The sequence below is a fragment of the Protomyctophum bolini genome (assembly GCF_963924005.1).
Source record: "Protomyctophum bolini genome assembly, chromosome: 3".
Lineage (NCBI taxonomy): Eukaryota > Metazoa > Chordata > Actinopteri > Myctophiformes > Myctophidae > Protomyctophum > Protomyctophum bolini.
In genome coordinates, this window is record NC_137864.1 from 43,212,461 (window position 1) to 43,235,046 (window position 22,586).

A 22,586-nucleotide genomic window follows, 5' to 3' on the forward strand; every position below is an offset into this window, starting at 1 on the left:
TATTTGTTGTTGTTCTGTATGTAACAACATACAGATACTGTATGTACTGTATGCTAAAGTACTTGATGTCTTGGTGTCTTCAGAGGAAGAGGCAGAGTTACTGGAGATGGCAGCGACAGACGCTGGTACCTCGACAAGGTGACCATGAATCCATCCATGCCTTCAGAGCATTTTGTAGAAATCAGGCCTGGGCAATATTATGACCTCAATCAATATCATGATTAACACTTCTGGTTTATCCTCGTAGCAACCTAGATTTTGTATTGACCTGTACTTTCGTTTGAACTTTGAAACGTACCCCATTCTACAAACTGAATAAAATAATTCAATCAATCAATGTAAAGGTAGCAGATCTACAAGATCACAACGTGTTGCGATGCAACGTGTTGTGAGCTTATAGATCTGCTACTTTTGTTATTTTTACTCAGCACCAACAATGTACTGTATATTACAGGGCTTAAGTGGTTAATCAGACTAATCGGCTTAGTCAATTATAATTCAGTCAGGACAACTCAAGAATGGATGGAATATATATTTATTGAATATAAAATGAGCAATACATTTATTATGGTTATTACATAGATTGTGCATTACATTCACCCATTCATACACTGATTGCGGCAGAAGCCATGCAAGGCACCAACCAGCACATCGGGAGCAATTTGGGGTTCAGTGTCTTGCCCAAGGACACTTTGACATGTAGACAGGAGGAGCCGGGATTCTAACCGCCGACCCATGGATCATTGGACGACCTCTACCCCCTGAGCCACAGTCGCCCCTAAAATGTAGATCCAAAACGACAGGTGGTAGCTTGGAGGTTGGAGGAGGGTGAGCAGCAAAGTTTAGCATACAGCAGCGCAGCAGAATCAGTAGCAGCAGCAAACAGGCAAGCAGGAGGAGCAGTGCAAAGTGCAAACCTTCCAGTTTAAATAGCCGGTATGAAGATGGAGTGAGTGTGTGATTGGCTGAGTGAATTGATTGAGAGTGTGATGCTGAGGCGGCCCAATGAACGGCTGGCAGCAACTGCACTGAGTTTCCTGACTGAACTTGCTCTGCGCGCGATGCTCATAAGCAATTATTATATATTTTATAATAAAATAAAAACCTGCTTCTCGATTATTCGATTAACCTACACGAGCAAGATTAAGTCGGTTATTTGGGTTCTGAATGTCGGTTTCGATATATTTCTGTTAATTGCCCAGGCCTAGTAACGTTGCTGTTCAGCATTGGTTGGCATGGAGTACTGTACATGTACAGTATTGTATGCACTGTACTGGAGTACTGTACATGTATTGACGTACGCTGCTTTCTGTGTGTCAGGTGACATTTGAGGACGAGGGAACATACACACGAAAAGACTTCTGGAATAAAGAAATCTCCAATGTCAAAGTGGCAATTGTAGGTAAGTGTTTTCAGTCTATTGTCTCAATCTTCTAACATATAAAATAGCAGGATTGTTGAGTGGTATTTTTTTTTTTATAATACCCTAGAAGGTGGGTTGACATTGGTACGATAATTACATTCAATAGAGGGTATGCGCGTGACATCATCATCAAACCAGGAAGTTATGCAGGAATGTCTACTGAGTGGCTAAAAACTACTCTCTGGCCTTGACAGCCCATACATCCAAACAGAAAAGTCATGTCTAATTGTATTAAACGACATTAAACAATGTTAAACTCACTTTTCCTGTCACTTTGCCACTCGATTTGCCATTCACTTTATGCATGCGCATACCCTAGTCTATACTCAATTCAACCTGTATTCCAAACACTCAGGTTTCCAATTCCATAGAGTACATATATTATTAGACGGAACATAAAACATAAAACATAAAATAAGTAAACAAGTTAGAAATCACAAATAGAGGCTGACTCTAGTCTCCAGTGTTTATGCAGCGTGGATGAGGACCGGAGACAGCTCTTCCTAGGATTAACTATATCCTCAATAATACTACAGGCCAGACGCTCAATTGCGCTATGTTGGAAAAATGTCAATGCTCCCATGATCGGCTTTTGGTTGAGGAATTTAACGACCAGTTTTGCACATGAGAAACTTAAAGTATGTAATAAGAAACCTGCTGTAAGATATGGGAGAGGTTCTTGGACTTCATTAAGCGAGGTGACATTGAAGAGGCTTTGGATGTATAGTGGTTAATTGGAGTAGTCCAGCTGTGGGGTGGGGGTAAGGAACTGTGATGAGGACATTGTGCATTTGTTTGTTTAACTTTATGTAATGTGTTTTTTTTTGCTTTGTATTTATGGACATACCCTGATGTTTCTTTGAAGATTTTGTTTAGTGTTTGTTCTGCCATGTGGGTGTGTGTGTGTGTGTGTGTGTGTGTGTGTGTGTGTGTGGGGGGGGTATATGTGAATAATTGCTTTGCAAATACTATGTTGTAAAGAAATATCAATAAACATATGTTAAAAAAAAAAAAAAAAAATATATATATATATATATATATATATATATATCCAATAATACTATTCCAGGACTCATATAAGCAGGGCATGAATCAATACACATGGAGTGCTTTATGAGAGCCTCACGTGTCAGTAATCAGGACGTAAAAATCTGCTACGGTACAGTATGTGACATCATGTCCCGTGAATGTCATTTGATTTAATCCACCCAAAACATACTTTCATCTCGTTTAGAGAAATGAGCCGGAAATCGAGCTTGTTATTGGTCTAAAAAAAAAGAATCAGAGATTATTAGCATTCTAACATCTGCGTTCCCACAGACGGCATAAGACCAGCGGATTTTCCGTTTCTGCTTTTTTCTTTTCAATGGACCGCTACCAGAGTGTTATGAGCGCTTACAGGACACAGTTGATCATCGTAATTACCGGTAACTGATATTAAAAAAGGCGATCTCTGCGCCGAGCGCCATTAGAAAACAGGCGTGAAAAGGAAAGGATAAATTAGTTAACAAATTTGGCTGCAGGCATTTACACAGAACTGGGTTCAGCTTAGCATATCAGGAACGTATTTGTAGGTAAACACCTGTAGTTGATTGCTCTCACATGGCCAAAATCTCGGGCGCTCGTCCGCGAGTCGGTAGCTTATCTGCAAGCTCAACGCATGCTGCTCCGCTGCATTGTGAGCTTCGAGACCGCTTATTTTCGGGGAAAGAGATTTGGTGTAAGAGGGAAAAAAGTAGGGAACCAAGTATAGACCCCCTGGTGGACTCCAATCAACAAAGTATCAACAAATCACAATATCACAATATCAAAAAATCCAAGACAATATCTAGTTCAGTTCAGGTCTGTATTCTGTAACTGTGAGAGTGTACAGAATGGAAACAAATGGACCCGTATGGCTCCAATTGGTTCCATTTGTACTCTCTCACAGTTATGAGGAGTCATTCAAATTAAAACCGTAAAATAAAACCCCCACAGATCTAGCCTCACATCACAGCTCAGTACAGTAAGACCAAAATGGCCACCGTATGTATGTATGTATGTACGTGTACGCCATGTTGCTTTGCTGCTGAATAACAAGTGCCATTGATGAATCAGCCGGTCTCTTTCTCTCCCCCCAGCCAGGAGTGTGTATTCCAAGTGTATAGCAGGAGAATCGCTCAAAGTTGACCTGGAGGGCTTACGTCTAGAGGAGGCCAACCTTGACTTCACTTCGGAGGGAGGAAATTATACACTGGTAGGATGGATGGATGGATGGGTTGTTATGGGTAAATGTATTGATGAGGGGGCATTCTGAGAGATGTATGGAATACTGCAGCATGCCCCTAGTAGGGATGTTAAAACAAAAAGCATCTTATCTTATCTGTGTCATTTTAGATTTTAGAGTTGGCTATTAAAAAACAGCGGATCTACAGTACCAGCTCACAGCGTGTCACTTTGTGCCGCGCTGCGAGCTTGTATATCTGCTATTTTTGAGCACCTTGACATTTCTTTTAAAGTGTGAGAAGTACTGATTTTAAAAGGCATTCGTAAAATCGGCCTTATAGGTCTTAATTCGTTAATGAATATTAACATGTATTATTAATGCTATAAACATAAATAAACTAAACTATTAATCATTGTTTTTTTCTATCATTGTCTGTCTTCCATACTACTGTATGTGTCAAGGGCTTCAGGATAAAATAAATAAATAAAAACAAAAAGTACGGTACGGTAAAAATATGGTATTTCTCCAATAAATAATCGATCTTTTCAATTGCAAGAGCTAAAAAAATTCTTCTAATTTTGGTCAACAAGGCCTGCAGTAGGCTATGCACTGGATGACATTATATCAATAAACTGGAAATACGAGGAAATGTTAGAGGGAGAAACAGTATCCGACTCAATCAACTTTAACGACTGTCTCAGGAGTTTTCATGTAATGCATGGAAAGACTACCAGTAATTTATTTATTTTTATTTAACCTTTATTTAACCAGTAAAAACCACATTGAGACTGAAGTCTCTTTTACAAGTTGTGAACTGGCCAGAACAATAGGCAAAATAAGTGACACAACTCTGCCAGTAACAAAAAATACACAACAAAAAACCAGGACAGACATACAATGCTCATAAATACAGAACCCACTACCGAAGAAGCTTAAAGGGAGAACAGGAATGTGACCAATAAGGACTAAAAAACTAAGCAACGGAAATTGCTAGTTGACTAAAAAGCAAGCAGACAGTTGCTATACGTCAAAGCAGGAGCAATGTATGAGAAGTGTGCCCATGGCAATCCTTTTAAAGCTCACTAGGGGAATCACAGCAGCTAGTTTGAGTCTGGACTGTAGGTCATTCTAAGACCAGGGTCCGAAATAAGCAATGCTTTTTTTCCCAGCCTCAGATTTAGTTGGGGGAACGACATAGCGTAACCAAGCATTTTATCTGAGGTTGAGAGAGTTTTGGACAAGTTCAAATTTAGAACCAATGTAACGTGGGAGGTTACCAAGAAGTCGTATGCACGCATCCGCCTGGGTGACGGCAGACTGCTGGGTTGAGCGCTGGTGCTTTGGCAAAATGATAAACCCCCTCCTGCACTCTCTCTTCTTCTTCCCCTCCTCCAGGTGAGAGATGGTGCGACCGTGTCTCAGGACCTTGCCGACTACTTTGACCGCGTCAGGACCCACTCGTCCTACGTGGAGATCCGACACGTCAACACCACCGACGAGGGACGCTACTACCTCCGCGACAGGAAGGCCCGCCTCGTCTCCGTCACCAGGATGGACCTGACCGGTGGGTCATATATATATACTCAGGCGTTGACACTAAGGCCCGTTTCCACCGGTTGGTTCCCAATGGGAACCGGTTCAGTTCTTTTCCACCGGTTGGTTCCCAATGGGAACCGGTTCAGTTCTTTTCCACCGGTTGGTTCCCAGTGGGAACCGGTTCAGTTCTTTTCCACCGGTTGGTTCCCAATGGGAGCTCCAAAATTGAAACGTTAATTATGAATTGAGTGGAGCAAAACCATACCTAATATTAGATTATTATCACCATGACATTTCCCCCAATTGAGTACTTACACGAAGACAATGATTTATTGTATTACAAAGTTTACATTTTTAAATATGCAAATGAGGCATTATGTAGGAAAATATGCAAAATAGTCGAAAATATGATAAAGCTACTACTACTGTGGAAGGGTTATCGTGTATTAATTATGCCTGTCCTGTAAGTTAACCAGTGATGACATCATGGTCACACAGCTAAGCTACTAGACTGTGGAAAAAATGACACGCCCATTCAAGCCAACTGTGCAAAAGACCATGTACACACAACACAGTCCATTGGATACAGAGACTCACACACACATACCGCGCACAATCACTTAAACAGAAACACATGCTTGTGTGTTACTGTTATAGTAAAACATAAGACTTTAAAGGCATATTATTTTAGCATTTTTCCCCCTCTATTAGTAAATCTGGGGCTTTCGTTTCCCCGATGGCGTGTGTTGAAGGCAGTGCTGTATGCTAATGGTGATTTATTTTTCTCCCAGTGGTACAAGACATGAGTTAAAAACATTCACTTTGAAAGAATATATATTCAAAGATTTGTGCCACATTTTTACGATTTTTCAAAAATAGCAGAGCTACAAGCTCGTGGCGTGCCACTCGGTGGCGCACTATGAGCTTGTAGAGTATTAGACACACAAACACAAAAGTACACTTAAAATAATCAGACTACTACTTTGCTGCTTTGCTTTGGACAAATCTCTTCTTTGATAGAGGAGGAGGCATTCTTGTTGCGTGCAAACCGAACACCACAGAGGCAGTGGTCTACTCCTGGAGCCATACTGCTGTGTGGCTTTTATATCGTTAATGGTAAATGGTGCATTTATATAGCGCCTTTTATCCAAGGCGATTTGTGCATTACATTCACCCATTCATACAGCGATGGCGGCGGAAACCATGCAAGGCACCAACCAGCACATCAGGAGCAATTAGGGGTTCAGGACACTTTGACACTAACTCTGGGGGAGCCCACAGGGTTCGAACTGGCAACCTTGCGGTTACCATCCAGCCACTCTACCCCTGAGCCACCTGTATGAGAACGTTAAACCTGTTGTTATGCCATTTGATTTTGGTAGTACTTTACACGCTGTGCATTGGCCATTTGATTTGGGTACTTCTAGTGCACTCACCGCCAGTAAACATGTTAACCAACATGTTAACCAACAAGTAACCACTGGAGTTGCGTAGGCTATGCTTGGTGCGTCTTCTCTTGAATCTAGGGAGACGCGTTCTAACGCGCATGCACGCGCGTTCACCGTACCGTGCCGTACCTGCGCATGCACGTCAGGTTTATTTTTGGTACCACGCTGTGGCACGCCGTGGCGCCCCGTGGTACCACGCTGTGGCGCCCCGTGCACCACTGGTTGAAGGACAGTCTGCAGACGAGGAGCGACGCTGAATTGGGAATGTGTATTTAGACAAGTAAGTCTCTCTTTCATAGTGTTTCTTCATGTAAAACGTAGCGCTCTATGTAAACCAACAAGTATTGTAAATTCACCTTTAGCTAAGCCCCGTCCCTCTCCCACTTCCAGCCAGGCTCATTCATTCCAATGTAAATATGATGGATTTTACACATAAAATACTGGTTCATGGTTTTGGAACCAGACCTTCAAAACCTCTTCCAAATCCGTCAACAAGGCCTGCCGTATGCACTGGAAAAATATCTGCAGGACATTTATTTTATAAAACAATGTTTTATCATAATAGGAAAACTATTGGTGGAGAGGTTTGTCTAACCCATGTTATGCTTAGCTGTGATTGGACCATAGCAGTTTGGGGAGGGGCTTAGCTATAGGTCAATTGTGCTCGTCTTATTGGGCACAGCCTCATGAAGCTTTTATCCTGCCAAAGTGTCTGTTTCTTTTTTCCATATTTTGTATCGGTACATTTTAACAGCGGGAGACCTTAGAGACCAGCGGCGAGCGTCGCTTGAATTTCGGGCGACGTCACCTACTATCGCCAGTAGTTTCCGGGTCCCAGGCATAGACAAATAATGCACTTCCGGAGAATCCGTCTGGCTGTCGCCCACTGTTAAAACGTACTGTAACAGATGCTTAACGCTCCTTTTCATTGCAAACATGTTCTTTGACGTTAACTTAGTGTAGCAAAATATAAAAATAATCAACACTGTATCCCGTCCCCCTTTCACCCATCTCTTTTTAACAGACCCGGACGAACAACCGGAGTCGGAATGGAATATCGGGATGTTCTTCCTACTGTCCAATATCGCTCAGTGGCTGTTCCCTGACACGGCGCAGACCCAATACTAATGACCCTCCCTTGAGTGGGCTGATAGTAAAATGGAATTTACATGCAATTAAATGCAAGTTAACCCATTTTGGGCGGGGACCCCTTTTAGTGTTTTAAGCATTATGTTATGCTTTAGCTATTGAAAAATAGCAGATCTACACGCTTGTAGCGCGGCAAATCTTTGAATTTATATTATTTCAGAGCGAACGTTTTTAACTCAAATCTTTGCTTCCGGGGGGGGGGGGGTCCCTGGAACCACATATTTTCAGATGGGGGTCGGTGGCCAATTACATATAATTCTGGGGGTCCTTGACATGAAATATGGAGTACCACTGATACAGAAACATGAGGTATTTCAGAAAACTGTCATGACATTTCAAATTTTAATTTCAGCGTCAGGCCTAAATGGGTTAATCATTCAATCTACATTTTATAGCATTTTTACAATTATGCATGGCATATGTTCTGTGTACTTTATAGAGACAGTGTATTTTCTAAAATCAACCTGATAATAAACATATGACTGCAAAAAGTCTATTGGAGACGTGTGTAATTGTGTATACATCTATAATGATATGTTTGCATGTGTTTTGCTCTCATCACCAGCACCTGTTGTACATACATGTATTTATGCACACGGTTACAAGCAATTAAAAGTGTTTCTCATTCATTGATTGCTTAATTGACCGGGTTATGACATTAGGTACCCTACATTTGAAAGCAATGTGTAAATTCTGTTTTTATTAACAATAAGACATTATAAATACAAACGAAACTAAAAGCAGTATTGCACACAGTCAAGTAAAATTATAAATTGTGCAAAGCAGGTTACTGTAGAACAGTTTCATCTCACATCCAGGCTCAAACTTTGAAGACCCTGAGGAATTAAATAACATGTGGGTGAATTGCAGTACAAATCCACAATGCGAGACAATCAGTCAAGTAAATTCTGGCTTGTTACCTGTCGTCTGTCACTCGACAGACTAAGCATTTTAATTTGCCAACGTTATCTATCCGTTCTTTCAGACAGTCGTGAACCCACGCCATAAACACACGATAAAGGCACAATGTGTATTACAGGCAACAACGTCTTATATGCACACCTGTTTGCTCTGAGGCGGGTGTGCGTAGGCAGGGCTCAACGTATTCAGAATAATGCACAGCTAACAAGCTAACAACCGTATTGCACTGCAATACAAACTTTATTTCCGTCAAAGACCGAAGCTTTCACCCCTCCGGGCTTTCTAACGTTGTTGTATTTAGGTTGAAATAAAAAAGACGGGGAGCAGAACTATATCGTGTTCGGACATTCCACTTTTTTCTTCATTCAGACAATTTTTTTGGGGTCCAGCACTGTATTCTGAAACTGGGATGTGCATATCGTTCTCCTTCTTTACACATGTTAGCCATGGCCCTAAAATTCTGGCCAAAACGATCGGGCCCAGACACACAGATCAGCTTGGGTGTTGGTGTTGGTGTCATTCTGTGAGACCTCCCTATCAAAAACAAACTTGATGTCAAATTGAATTTAGGTGTCACATGTGGGTATTGAATTAGCTTTATTTAGAGAATGACACTGGTGGACATTTGACTTGAAAGTCTGCCCCAGCGCTAACTCTATTTTTAACAATAAAGCTACAGAGCTAAAGCCAACAAACTGTCCTATTTTTAGCTTTCCTGCACCCCACTCTCTGTTTCTCTCCCCTGGCTACGTGCCCGAGCTCCTCTCACACCATATTTTTCCTGAGTGTTAAATTAAATCTGGGAGTGCAGAAAATGGTACCAAATGGACTCGTAACGTAACGGTCCATTTGGTGCTATTTGTGCAATTCCAGATTTGCAAGATAAGGGTCCATTTGGTTCCACTCTCCCCTTCTCTCAGCTCTTTGTGCTCTCTCTCTCTCTCTCTCTCTCTCTCTCTCTCTCTCCCTCTCATCCTCCCACCCCTTGGCCTTGCGTGGCCATGCAGGAATCTGCAGAGGGAAATAATACCCAGTGTCGTCACTGTCGTGTGAGGCTATTGCGGCCTGTCCCCAGAGGACTGCATACCGAAAATAATTGTCAGTAAGTGACAGTGACATGTGGGCTTTAACATACAGAGACGTGTAAAGTTTCCACACAAAGAGCTTCCAGTTCCAGTTCGACTATAGAAGAAAGTTGTTGGAATGCAATATGGCGACGGAAAACACCCAAAACAAATTTCCGTAAGCCCCTTCCCACAACACTGAGCGAACACGCCTTAAAAGAAAATGTGCATAAAACTCGTGTATGCAAAGAAAGAATGAGCTAACAGGAGGCAAATATCTATTATCTACTTTTCTCACGTCCATCCAGACCTCGACGAAATTCACTCAAACGCTCTTGTATAAAATATAAAGCGCAGTGAAGTAAAACATTTAAAGAAAATCTGACAATAAAGCCTCACATTTTGAAAGGGCCTTTCAATAAAAGCATGTTTTAACGACTTGAGAGAGTATAACATAGCCGAAAATAGCCACTCTACAAGCTCGCGAGTCACAACGTATCGCATGGTGACAGGTTGTGAGGTGAGCTTGTAGATTACTCAGCGAAGACATTTTGGAGGGTTTAAAGCACACAAAGTCCACTGCCAACTCAGGTCTCCTTTACTTACAGTAGGTATAGAGGGATTAAGAAGTGATACAAAAAGACAGTGATGTTCAAGAGCGGAGGATCTCAGGCTGCATACTGACTGAGTTAATGACGCAAGAATGTCATTATGGGGCCAGCCCATGATATGAAGTTCCTTCCTAAACGGATAGGCAAGCAATCAGAGCAGTATTAGGAGTCATTTATGTTCTCTCCTGCTTCTAGTTCAAAATCTAGCAGCAGCGTTCTGCCCAATTTGTAACCTATTGAGTGTTTTCTTTTAGACGAGCAAGATTAAATAGCATATGGGATTATGTGGGTGATTATGTGAATGATTCATCTGATCATGGATGTTAATCATGTTACTCGGATGATGAACATGTTTGTTTATGTTTGTTTATGTGGCTTTACGAGTTTAAGCTGGGATCAAATGAGACGCCATGTTTTCTTGGCAACAAATACGGGCCACTCATGAGAATTGATCTGTAGATCAAAGGCTACACCACTGGTTCCAACCCTTTCTGGATCACTGCCCGCCTGAAGATCTTGAGAGCATTCACGGCCCACCCATCTGACTGTTAAGTGGTCTGATGGGTTGGCCCGCGGTTTTAAGCCGATCTTTCAAGGTTTTTTTATAAATAAAATCCATAATTTATGTTTTATATTAATGTTCTATCATCATCAATGTTATATCATACCCGTCCACAGGATCTTTCTCGTACGGTGCATCTGTAGTTCTCAAACGTTTTCGTATCAAGGACCCCCACATTGATATGTTTGGCCGCGGTCCCCCATCTAAAAAGGTTATGTATTTGTATGTATTTGTCAAAACATTTCAAAACTAGCAGATGTGCAAGGCTGTGAGCTTGTAGATCTGCTATTTCTGAATAGCCAACGTACAAATAGATAAAGTGTTTAAAAGGATTGTGATGCTACATTAACACATCTTGCTGGGGACCCCCTGGAACCCCCACAGAGGCTGTAGGGGGTACCCGGAACCCTGGGTACCCCCTGGAACCCCCACAGAGGCTGCAGGGGGTACCCGGAACCAGGGACCCCCTGGAACCCCCACAGAGGCTGCAGGGGGTACCCGGAACCAGGGACCCCCTGGAACCCTCACAGAGGCTGCAGGGGGTACCCGGAACCAGGGACCCCCTGGAACCCTCACAGAGGCTGCAGGGGGTACCCGGAACCAGGGACCCCCTGGAACCCCCACAGAGGCTGCAGGGGGTACCCGGAACCCTGGGGACCCCCTGGAACCCTCACAGAGGCTGCAGGGGGTACCCCGAACCCTGGGGACCCCCTGGAACCCCCACAGAGGCTGCAGGGGGTACCCCGAACCCTGGGTGGTGGTACTAATTACTTAGAGTCTAAATTAGTAGCTTAATGAGTAGTATTAAAACATTGTCTTTTTGTATTTGTATTTAGTTTATAATGTTAACATAACTATAATTAAAGGCATTTGAAAATAAATGAAAATGGTATACTTTTCAGGATTCCAATTGAAAAATAGCGTCGCACTGCGACACTTTTTGAGGTTGTAGATCGGCTATCTTTGCTACGACGGTAATATGCAATGTGGCCTCTCTGGAGTGAGTGTGGAAATATAGTGGCTCCTCTCCATCGTCAACGTTTCCCAGACCATCATGAGGGGACAGGCCAGGGGGTAATAACCCATAGGCCAGGGGGGAATAACCCATAGGCCAGGGGGTAATAATTAACCCTCTCATGTGTGTTCCATCCCCAGACCAACACGAGTTCGGGGGTAACCCTCTCATGGCGCTCCTGTTGCTCCTGGGGATACCCGCTGGAGTATGCTGCTGCTGTCGGAAGAAGATCTTCAAGCAGAAGTCGTCCGCCACTACCACACACACCACCATCGTACAGGTATTAACAGAACACATCCACCACCACCACGCACACCACCATCGTACAGGTACTAACAGAACACATCCACCACCACCACCACACACACCACCATCGTACAGGTACTAACAGTGTTCTGTACATCAACCACCACGCACACCACCATCGTACAGGTACTAACAGAACACATCCACCACCACCACACACACACCACCATCGTACAGGTACTAACAAACTAAGAACTAAGAAGAACTAAAATAGCCGATCCATCTACAAAATGGGTCCTGAACAGGGTTGAGCTGACGGTATAGTTCTGTCCAGTGTACTGTAGTTTTGAAGATGCACGCAAGCCCGCACAGCCATTCGCAGTTTCCGCACCTCGCTAACCTCGCTAACAAAAGCTGTCGCTTGAGTGTCACAGGCGGCTCATAGCTTGAAACAATACGAATGACCGGGAATGACTGACCTTGGAATTACTGACCCTAGGTGTTCTGTCTGACGCAGTCTAAAGAGTTGGACAACAGTGGCTCATAAACTAATTAAATTACAGAGTTGACGTTTGCAATGGTAAATGCATAATTACACTAAAGTCTCCCCATTATGCAAGTAAACATTTTGGTATACACAGTAGCCTATATTGTGGGTTAATTAATAGGTCTACATTTAAGAGGTTATTTAAATGGAGAAACATCTGACCAAAAGGCCACATTTGACGTCCACACGATTTACAGAATGGTAAATCACGGGGCTGGCCATGTGGTCCAGGCGCATGCCTCATATAGGCTCTGGCCTGACAGCGCGTCGCGTGTTCGAGTCCCGTTCGTGACCACCTTTGCTGCGAGTATCTCCCCTTCTCTCTATCCCTCTTTCCTGTCTACCTTCACTTGATACTATCAATAAAAGCAGAAAAGCTCAAAACAAATCTTGGCTATTTTCTGTGTCATCGTACAACGAAATATAAATCGGGCTTTTAGCCAGTCTCGTGCTGAGTCACATCATCTGAAGATGTAATCTTTCAAATGCAGTACAGCAAGGATTTGCTCCACTATATCACCCCGCCCAAATAGAGAGGGTATCGTTATCGCCTGCTGTGTCTGTCTGCCCTACAGGGAACAGACGGGCTATAACTTTACAGGAACACTCTGAAGCTTTGCACTGAAAGACACGAAACCAAACTTTCAGGAAAAGTGGCCAACAAACAGTCCCTAAATTATACCCTGACGCTCGGCCTGAATTCACATTTAGTTTTACTCCATTATTCAGTCTGAAAGCGCTCCCCATTTCAGTCCTTTTCCAAGATGGCTGTAGCTGAAGAGGGAGTGATCGTCATTCTCAGTCGATTTTGGTCAGCTGGTAGCTACTGTAACTAGTTAGATACAGTTACTTAAAATATGTCGGTCAATATAGTGACGACATATCATTTGTGTAAAGAAAATCAAGGTATGCAAGCTATGTTTGTTTTTCCTTGGATTATATATAGCTACTATTATATATAGCTTATATAATAGCTACATTGATACAACTTTACAATGTAGTCATTTAGCAGATCGACGCTCTTATCCGATATGATCAGATAATGTTACCGCCACTATTCTCTGGCACAGTTGTATTACGTCATCCCTTTCAAAGGACACTGAGAAAATGTGACAGGAGCTACGCCTGTCAGATTGAGAGGAACGCCCGACAAGCGGGGCGCGATCCCGTGACACTGTCAGCGTTCATGCTTGTCTCACGCACACGCACGCACACACACACCTACAGTACATCAAATCAGCCTGTTCTCTCCGTCTCTCTCTCTCTACAGGGCAGTCCCCAGATGGTGCACCCTGATCCTCATGTTCTCTCTCTCTCTCTCTCTCTCTCTCTACAGGGCAGTCCCCAGATGGTGCACCCTGATCCTCATGTTCTCTCTCTCTCTCTCTCTCTCTCTCTCTCTCTCTCTCTCTCTCCACAGGGCAGTCCCCAGATGGTGCACCCTGATCCTCATGTTCTCTCTCTCTCTCTCTCTCTCTCTCTCTCTCTCTCTACAGGTCAGTCCCCAGATGGTGCACCCTGATCCTCATGTTCTCTCTCTCTCTCTCTCTCTCTCTCTCTCTCTCTCTCTCTCCACAGGGCAGTCCCCAGATGCTGCACCCTGATCCTCATGTTCTCTCTCTCTCTCTCTCTCTCTCTCCACAGGGCAGTCCCCAGATGGTGCACCCGGATCCTCATGTTCTCTCTCTCTCTCTCTCCACAGGGCAGTCCCCAGATGGTGCACCCTGATCCTCATGTTCTCTCTCTCTCTCTCTCTCTCTCTCTCTCTCTCTCTCTCTCTCTCTCTCTCTCTCCACAGGGCAGTCCCCAGATGGTGCACCCTGATCCTCATGTTCTCTCTCTCTCTCTCTCCACAGGGCAGTCCCCAGATGGTGCACCCTGATCCTCATGTTCTCTCTCTCTCTCTACAGGGCAGTCCCCAGATGGTGCACCCTGATCCTCATGTTCTCTCTCTCTCTCTCTCTCTCTCTCTCTCTCCACAGGGCAGTCCCCAGATGGTGCACCCTGATCCTCATGTTCTCTCTCTCTCTCTCTCTCTCTCTCCACAGGGCAGTCCCCAGATGGTGCACCCTGATCCTCATGTTCTCTCTCTCTCTCTCTCCACAGGGCAGTCCCCAGATGGTGCACCCTGATCCTCATGTTCTCTCTCTCTCTCTCTCTCTCTCTCTCTCTCTACAGGGCAGTCCCCAGATGGTGCACCCTGATCCTCATGTTCTCTCTCTCTCTCTCTCTCCACAGGGCAGTCCCCAGATGGTGCACCCTGATCCTCATGTTCTCTCTCTCTCTCTCTCTCTCTACAGGGCAGTCCCCAGATGGTGCACCCTGATCCTCATGTTCTCTCTCTCTCTCTCTCTACAGGGCAGTCCCCAGATGGTGCACCCTGATCCTCATGTTCTCTCTCTCTCTCTACAGGGCAGTCCCCAGATGGTGCACCCTGATCCTCATGTTCTCTCTCTCTCTCTCCACAGGGCAGTCCCCAGATGGTGCACCCTGATCCTCATGTTCTCTCTCTCTCTCTCTCTCTCCACAGGGCAGTCCCCAGATGGTGCATCCCTGATCCTCATGTTCTCTCTCTCTCTCTCTCTCTCTCTCTCTCTCTACAGGGCAGTCCCCAGATGGTGCACCCTGATCCTCATGTTCTCTCTCTCTCTCTCTCTACAGGGCAGTCCCCAGATGGTGCACCCTGATCCTCATGTTCTCTCTCTCTCTCTACAGGGCAGTCCCCAGATGGTGCACCCTGATCCTCATGTTCTCTCTCTCTCTCTCCACAGGGCAGTCCCCAGATGGTGCACCCTGATCCTCATGGCCCTGGTGTGCCTCCACCCGACTACAACACCCCTGGGCCCGGAGCGGTAAGGGGGGGGCGGGTGGGGTATTTAGGACCCGAAGTGGTATGGGATTGAGGAAAGCTAAATGATTGATACGGCACAGAGAAATGATGGAGAGGAAGAACAGATGTGAGGAAAGAAGGACCTCAAGAGGCGTGTGGAAGAGGAAGAGGGAGAGACAGAGAGAGAGAGACAATGGAGAGGAAGAGGGAGAGACAGAGAGAGAGACAATGAAGAGGGAGAGACAGAGAGATACAATGTAGAGGAAAAGGGAGAGACAGAGAGAGAGACAATGGAGAGGAAGAGGGAGAGACAGAGGGAGAGAGAGACAATGACCCTCGTTTTTATCAATCTAAGATCCGACCACAGGAATCATCACGTGTGATTGATTTGTGAAACGGTCATGTGTCACCAATCACAGTGTAAGAAAGGTTGGGTTTATTTAATTCATTGTGTTTATGATATAAATTCTCAGAAACCGGTCCCTGATATTCAAGTGTCTAAGAAGCAGAAAGTGAAGACAGAGATGAAATTTCATGCTGGCTGCCCATGTAAATTTGGATAGTTTTCGGATGTTTATAGGAGTAAATGGCTAACTTCTAGCCATCATTAAAGGAGATAAACGAATGCCTGGAAAGGACCTAGGAGGATGTGCCGTGCACTATCCTTTCCATGCATGATGTTGAGATGCCTGTCAGAGATTCCCTGACGGTTAGGTTAGGTATGCTGCACCGCAAGTCCACTCTGACAAACCTGCTTTTGCTCAGGTCAAAACGCTGACAGATTGACAGATGCCGAGCATTGCATCGAGATGACCGCACGCACAACCTCCCACACAGGCTAGTTACAGGAATGAGGGCGATAGAGAGAGATAGAGAGAGAGACAGAGAGAGAGATAGAGAGACAGAGAGAGACAGAGAGATAGAGTAAAGTAGAATGTGTAGGAGTGGAAGGAATGAGATCAACAGGGGATGATGGCGAGGGAGGAGTTGATGAATTGATGGACAATGTGTCGTGTTCATGATTAGATTGAAAACACTGTGACTGAAGTCATTCTATGGATGCATGTGATGGAATCATTCACGATGCTGCCGTTTCTCTGTGTTTCTAGATGTACTACCACGGAGGCCCTGACCCCAACGTAACGGTACGCAACACATGACATGCACAACAGTGAACAATCGGGGGGTGTGTGTGTGTGTGTGTGTGTGTGTGTGTGTGTGTGTGTGTGTGTGTGTGTGTGTGTGTGTGTGTGTGTGTGCACGTGTGTGTGTGCACGTGTGCGTGCGTGCATGTGTGTGGAGTTTATTTTTTGCCTGTAGTCGACATTATGTGATTATACCTTGCTTATCGCTCTGGATAACTGCATCTGCTAAATGCTCCAGATTGTAAAGTGTGTGTGTGTGTGTGTGTGTGTGTGTGTGTGTGTGTGTGTGTGTGTGTGTGTGTGTGTGTGTGTGTGTGTGTGTGTGTGTGTGTGTGTGTGTGTGTGTGTGTGTGTGTGTGTGTGTGTGTGTGTGTGTGTGTGTGTGTGTGTGTGTGTGTGTGTGTGTGTGTGCGTGCGCATGTGCATGCGTGTGTGCGTGCGTTCTGATAGGGTCCTATGGTACACCCTCCCCCAGGTGGACAGGGACAGTGGAATGGCCCTCCCCCCAGCCCGGTTAGTAACTGTCTGTCTGTCTGTCTGTCTGTTTGCAGAGGTAAACGATGATACCTTTTTAGTTTTTTAGATAATATCATCATGATGAATGTTTGTTAAACCTCTCTTTCCGTCTCTGTCTCTTGTCTCTCTGTAGGGTTTCAACCCGCAGAACCCCATGTATCCCCCGCAGAACCCCATGTACCCGCCTAGCGGTCCGGCCATGTACGCCCCGGCCCAGCCTCAGCCGCAGTGGAACGGCCCACCGCCTGGCCAGTACGGCCCCGGGCCAATGGTATAGTCCAGTGATTATCAACCCTTGTTTTTAGTACGGCCCCGGGCCAATGGTACAGTCCAGTGATCCTCAACCCTTTACCCAGTACGGCCCCGGGCCAATGGTACAGTCCAGTGATCCTCAACCCTTTACCCAGTACGGCCCCGGGCCAATGGTACAGTCCAGTGATTCTCAACCTTTTACGGCCCCGGGCCAATGGTATAGTCCAGTGATTCTCAACCTTTTACGGCCCCGGGCCAATGGTATAGTCCAGTGATTCTCAACCTTTTACGGCCCCGGGCCAATGGTATAGTCCAGTGATTCTCAACCTTTTACCCAGTACGGCCCCGGGCCAATGGTATAGTCCAGTGATTCTCAACCCTTTTTTCATTTCAAGGACCCCCGCTTTCATATGCACTGACTGGGCCACGGACGGACCCCCATTTCACAGGTGGAAGCGTAGCGTACGAGTGTGTAGCGTACATTTGTACGCTCTCAGAGTTAAGCGACGATTACACCAAGCACGATATCTACAACATCGCGTGGATCACTTTCAGAGTGATTTATTGAACGATAGACTGCCAATCAAAACCCATCAGAATACAATACTGCCATACAATCGGTCTCACCATTGGAATCAGTGGTAGTTTACTAGTTTTATTATGAAGGGAGATCAGGAGACTATTATGAATAGCGAACGCTAGCCGGTAGGGCGGTGGTCTATAGCTGGCTTCACCTCAGACAGCCTACGACTATCTCACCTCCTTTTAATTCATCATCACAGTCATATTATCCATAGTATACCCCTGCTGGTCCCCGGACCCTTAAGGGTTCATTTTGGTACCCCTGCTGGTCCCCAGACCCTTAAGGGTTCATTTTGGTACCCCTGCTGGTCCCCGAACCCTTAAGGGTCCATTTTGGTACCCCTGCTGGTCCCCGGACCCTTAAGGGTTCATTTTGGTACCCCTGCTGGTCCCCGGACCCTTAAGGGTCCATTTTGGTACCCCTGGTGGTCCCCGGACCCGACGTTGAGAAACAGTGTTCTAGTCCAGCTCTCTGACTTAATTAACGGGGAATCGCCCCCACTTTTTAATCCTTTTCTTAGCAATAACCGTGTGGTTTGTTGACTTAGTATATCATCTGTTTTGTAGTTACTGAAGAAACTATTCAATGGTTTAAATCCCTGCGGCATTTAATGTCATCTCTGTTCTGTTCACCTCTGCTGTTTCACCTCCGCATTTCTTCAATACGTTGTTTTATTCTCTCTACTGAACTTTTTTTTTCTTTCTTTTTTTTACACCATGTTGTGGTTTGACTGAAGGTTCTTCTTCTGAAACTTGTGTTACAATGTCTGTTTTAAAATTCATAAAAGGATTCCATGACATTTTCAATTTAAGAATTCCCTGTTTTACTTTATGTTACGTTATGTCACGTGTCCCAAATGATGGCTCGTATTAACTACAAGACTACCAATCAATAATATTTATTTATGTCATTATGGCAATGAGGCGATTACAGTTTTAATCGTAGCTGCAGTGCGGCTTACAAACAAACACAATAAGCAGAGTAAGCATTAACTATATTTAATAAACAACATCTGTATACAATTACAACATGCATCCAAAAAAACACATTCTGTACAATTGAAATTGTTTAAAACAAAGACACTGGTTCATCTTTTCTCAGTTAATTTTACAACCAACATTTATTTCAGACGTTTGCACAATGTAACAAGTTAACAGGGACGGTTCATTTTAATGACATTGATAGCCTTTTGGAGACTGCTCAATGATCTGTGTCCTCCTCATTGATACCACTATCAACGTGTGTATTATTTGGTGGAATAGAGTACATTTACAGAACTGGTATTGCTCTTCTTAACTATTATTAGTCTGTGACTGTTTAATTTGTGAGCAGAATGAGACTTACCTAGCCTTCAAAAAACATGAGCTGGACATTTATTTTGAAAAGAAATACACAACGTATAATATCTAAATATGAGAATAGTAATAGTACCGGTAATTAAATATTGGGTGTTTGGTGTGTGGAGCTGGGGAGAGGTGACCACCATCATAATGAATGAAATTTGCGAATGTTAAACCTATTTTTTGGAATTACTGTACTATCAATTGGATTGTTATTGTCAATGAACGGGACTTGCTACAAATTTGGGGGTGAGGGCCCAATGCCTACCTTTGGGTGGAGGAAGATGATAATTTGGGGTGGAGGGCCCCATGCGTACCTTTGGGTGGAGGAAGATGATAATTTGGGGTGGAGGGCCCCATGCCTACCTTTGGGTGGAGGGCCCCATGCCTACCTTTGGGTGGAGGAAGATGATAATTTGGGGTGAGGGCCCCATGCGTACCTTTGGGTGGAGGCAGATGATAATTTGGGGTGAGGGCCCCATGCGTACCTTTGGGTGGAGGGCCCCATGCCTACCTTTGGGTGGAGGGCCCCATGCGTACCTTTGGGTGGAGGCAGATGATAATTTGGGGTGAGGGCCCCATGCGTACCTTTGGGTGGAGGCAGATGATAATTTGGGGTGGAGGGCCCCATGCGTACCTTTGGGTGGAGGCAGATGATAATTTGGGGTGGAGGGCCCCATGCCTACCTTTGGGTGGAGGAGGATGATAATTTGGGGTGGAGGGCCCCATGCGTACCTTTGGGTGGAGGCAGATGATAATTTGGGGTGAGGGCCCCATGCCTACCTTTGGGTGGAGGCAGATGATAATTTGGGGTGAGGGCCCCATGCCTACCTTTGGGTGGAGGCAGATGATAATTTGGGGTGAGGGCCCCATGCCTACCTTTGGGTGGAGGCAGATGATAATTTGGGGTGGAGGGCCCCATGCCTACCTTTGGGTGGAGGAAGATGATTGTCCTGCACCCACAACGGTCAGCCAGAGTTGGTGTTGTTCCGACTGGAAGACAGCCGAAGGTACTGCATGATGCTGTAACGTTGGGGTGCTTTTAGCTTTGGCGCTTACAAGAATTTAACCTAGAACTTGAATGGCATTTCGCTTCCGCCTTATTCTCTGTGACTTTGGTGAAATGTAGCTATACGCCTTTTATTTGACCGCTTTGCACATTTAGACATGCCTCCTAGGAAGCAATCAACTGACCAAACAAGAAATGGAAGTGAACGAGGGTGTGAGGAAATCCAATTATTCTTCTTTGTTTAGTTTAACGACCTTTGTCAACGACCAATTCAATTTAATTTAATTTAAAAGACATAATTAGACAATCGATATCAGCGATTTGATTAAAATGACATGACTGTCGTCTCAAGACCCGCTAACCTCGATGGCAGCATCGATACACTCGTAACTCAGGTTTCAAGTCCTTTTCATGGAAGTGCACAGGTCTCGACTCTCGAGTCTCGACCCCTATCCCTAAATATGAACGCATACTGGATCAAGTTGACGACTGGGACAATTCCTACGTGGTGTTAAACCACAAGAAATAGTAACGCTTTCAGCTTGCTGACTAACAAGGTGTTTCCGAGGTTACTAAAAGCACACGTGACTAGACTATTAACGTTTTTAAATTCAAAATGTCATGATGTCCTAACAACGCAAGGCCTAGAGCCACCATGATGCTACACAGTTAAGCTCCTTTGCATGGCAGCTGTACTAATGCTAACTGTTGTCTATTATCCCATTCAACCAGTACTACCCAGGAGTGCCAATGGTATGTTTCTACACTAGCAGACTCTGCTTGTAGACGTGTCTTCGTCTTGTGTGTACATCAATGTTTGGTAGTGTAGCGTTTAGTAGTTTTGTTTTGTAGTCTTGTGTAGTTTGTAGTTGTGTAGTTTCCCCTGAAGAGGACATTTTCAGGTTATAATTTATTTTCTTTTGTATTTCGAGAATAATGTCAAAAGTAGAATTCGAGATTTATTTCATTTTATTTTAGACTTAATTGCATCAGACGCTGATAACTATTTTGTGACAACTTTCAAAGTTACGACTTTATTCTCTAAATCCGAAAGCAGATTCTTCTCATTTCTCATTCTATTTCACATTCCTCGGCCATTACTGAACTGAAGCCACATGAATCACAGCATCTTACGTGTCATGTGGTTCTGTTCAGTTATGCTCACCCAGAAGCACAGAATGTCACCTTTGTTTTATTTAAATTTTAACTTTGAATTTTCTAAACACATTCTAACTCCCAGCTTGTCAAACAGTAACTGTATGTCGAGGCACTTGGTCAAGGTTTCTTTCCGCGTCCAACGCTATACGACCTTGTTGCATACCAGGCGCCAGACGCAGACTCAAAGCACGACTTGGCACTCTAAAGCGAGACGCCAGCTGAGCAGATTTTCTTATTTAGAAACTATGACTCTGCATCTGTTTAGTTGGACAGATATAATGAAAGTGGAAGTTTTTATGTTGTTTTATTTCGTTTAGTAATTGTAAAGTTAGCATTATAGGACAGGATTGGTTTTGAGGGGAATAACGTTTCCTATAATTTCCCAGTCAAGTCAAACTGTGCGTGCACTTTGAAGGTATCGCATGTTGAACAGTGAGTTCAGCCTATAGCTTAACTAGATGAATTGGGATCAACTGGAAGCTCCTCAAAAGTAGGAAAATGTCCAAAGCTGGGTTTAATATTTGTAGTTTTTTGTACTCCACCTACCGGGGCTGTGCTGCCTACCAGGCAACCTACCGGGGCTGTGCTGCCTACCAGGCAACCTACCGGGGCTGTGCTGCCTACCAGGCAACCTACCGGGGCTGTGCTGCCTACCAGGCAACCTACCGGGGCTGTGCTGCCTACCAGGCAACCTACCGGGGCTGTGCTGCCTACCAGGCAACCTACCGGGGCTGTGCTGCCTACCAGGCAACCTACCGGGGCTGTGCTGCCTACCAGGCAACCCACATAGGACATTTTAATGTTAGGAGGAATATCAAGATGACTTTAGTTTTGAGCTCAATCTTATGTTTAGCTTAATCTTACATTGAAATCACTGTCATTGTCCTCAGTATATTGTTGAAGGTTATGTCAATACAATTTTGGGTAGGTGAATAATGAAGCAAATAAAATGTGTTTTGTTTACCTGACAACGGCGCTTCTGTCCGCTGGCGAGCAGCTGCCATGTTTGTTACAAATAATGCTAA

The 22,586-nt window shown here is 44.6% G+C and overlaps 1 protein-coding gene and 1 long non-coding RNA gene across 2 annotated transcripts in view; one reads left to right on the plus strand and one right to left on the minus strand.

Moving 5' to 3' along the window:
* LOC308313120 (uncharacterized protein) overlaps positions 1-22,586 on the plus strand; it is a 41,595-nt gene that overhangs the window by 13,219 nt on the left and 5,790 nt on the right. Inside the window, exons 4-12 of the mRNA XM_080760037.1 lie at positions 84-138; positions 1,321-1,402; positions 3,544-3,659; positions 5,025-5,193; positions 12,076-12,215; positions 15,500-15,580; positions 16,668-16,703; positions 17,154-17,216; positions 17,353-17,490. Coding sequence (XP_080616163.1) covers positions 84-138; positions 1,321-1,402; positions 3,544-3,659; positions 5,025-5,193; positions 12,076-12,215; positions 15,500-15,580; positions 16,668-16,703; positions 17,154-17,216; positions 17,353-17,490 — 880 coding nt within the window. The remainder of the gene's footprint in view (positions 1-83; positions 139-1,320; positions 1,403-3,543; positions 3,660-5,024; positions 5,194-12,075; positions 12,216-15,499; positions 15,581-16,667; positions 16,704-17,153; positions 17,217-17,352; positions 17,491-22,586) is intronic.
* Positions 17,471-17,673, minus strand: LOC308313126. The gene is made up of 2 exons (XR_013963849.1): positions 17,616-17,673; positions 17,471-17,565 (listed from the first exon to the last, which is right to left on the minus strand). It is a non-coding gene; the product is annotated as an uncharacterized lncRNA (long non-coding RNA).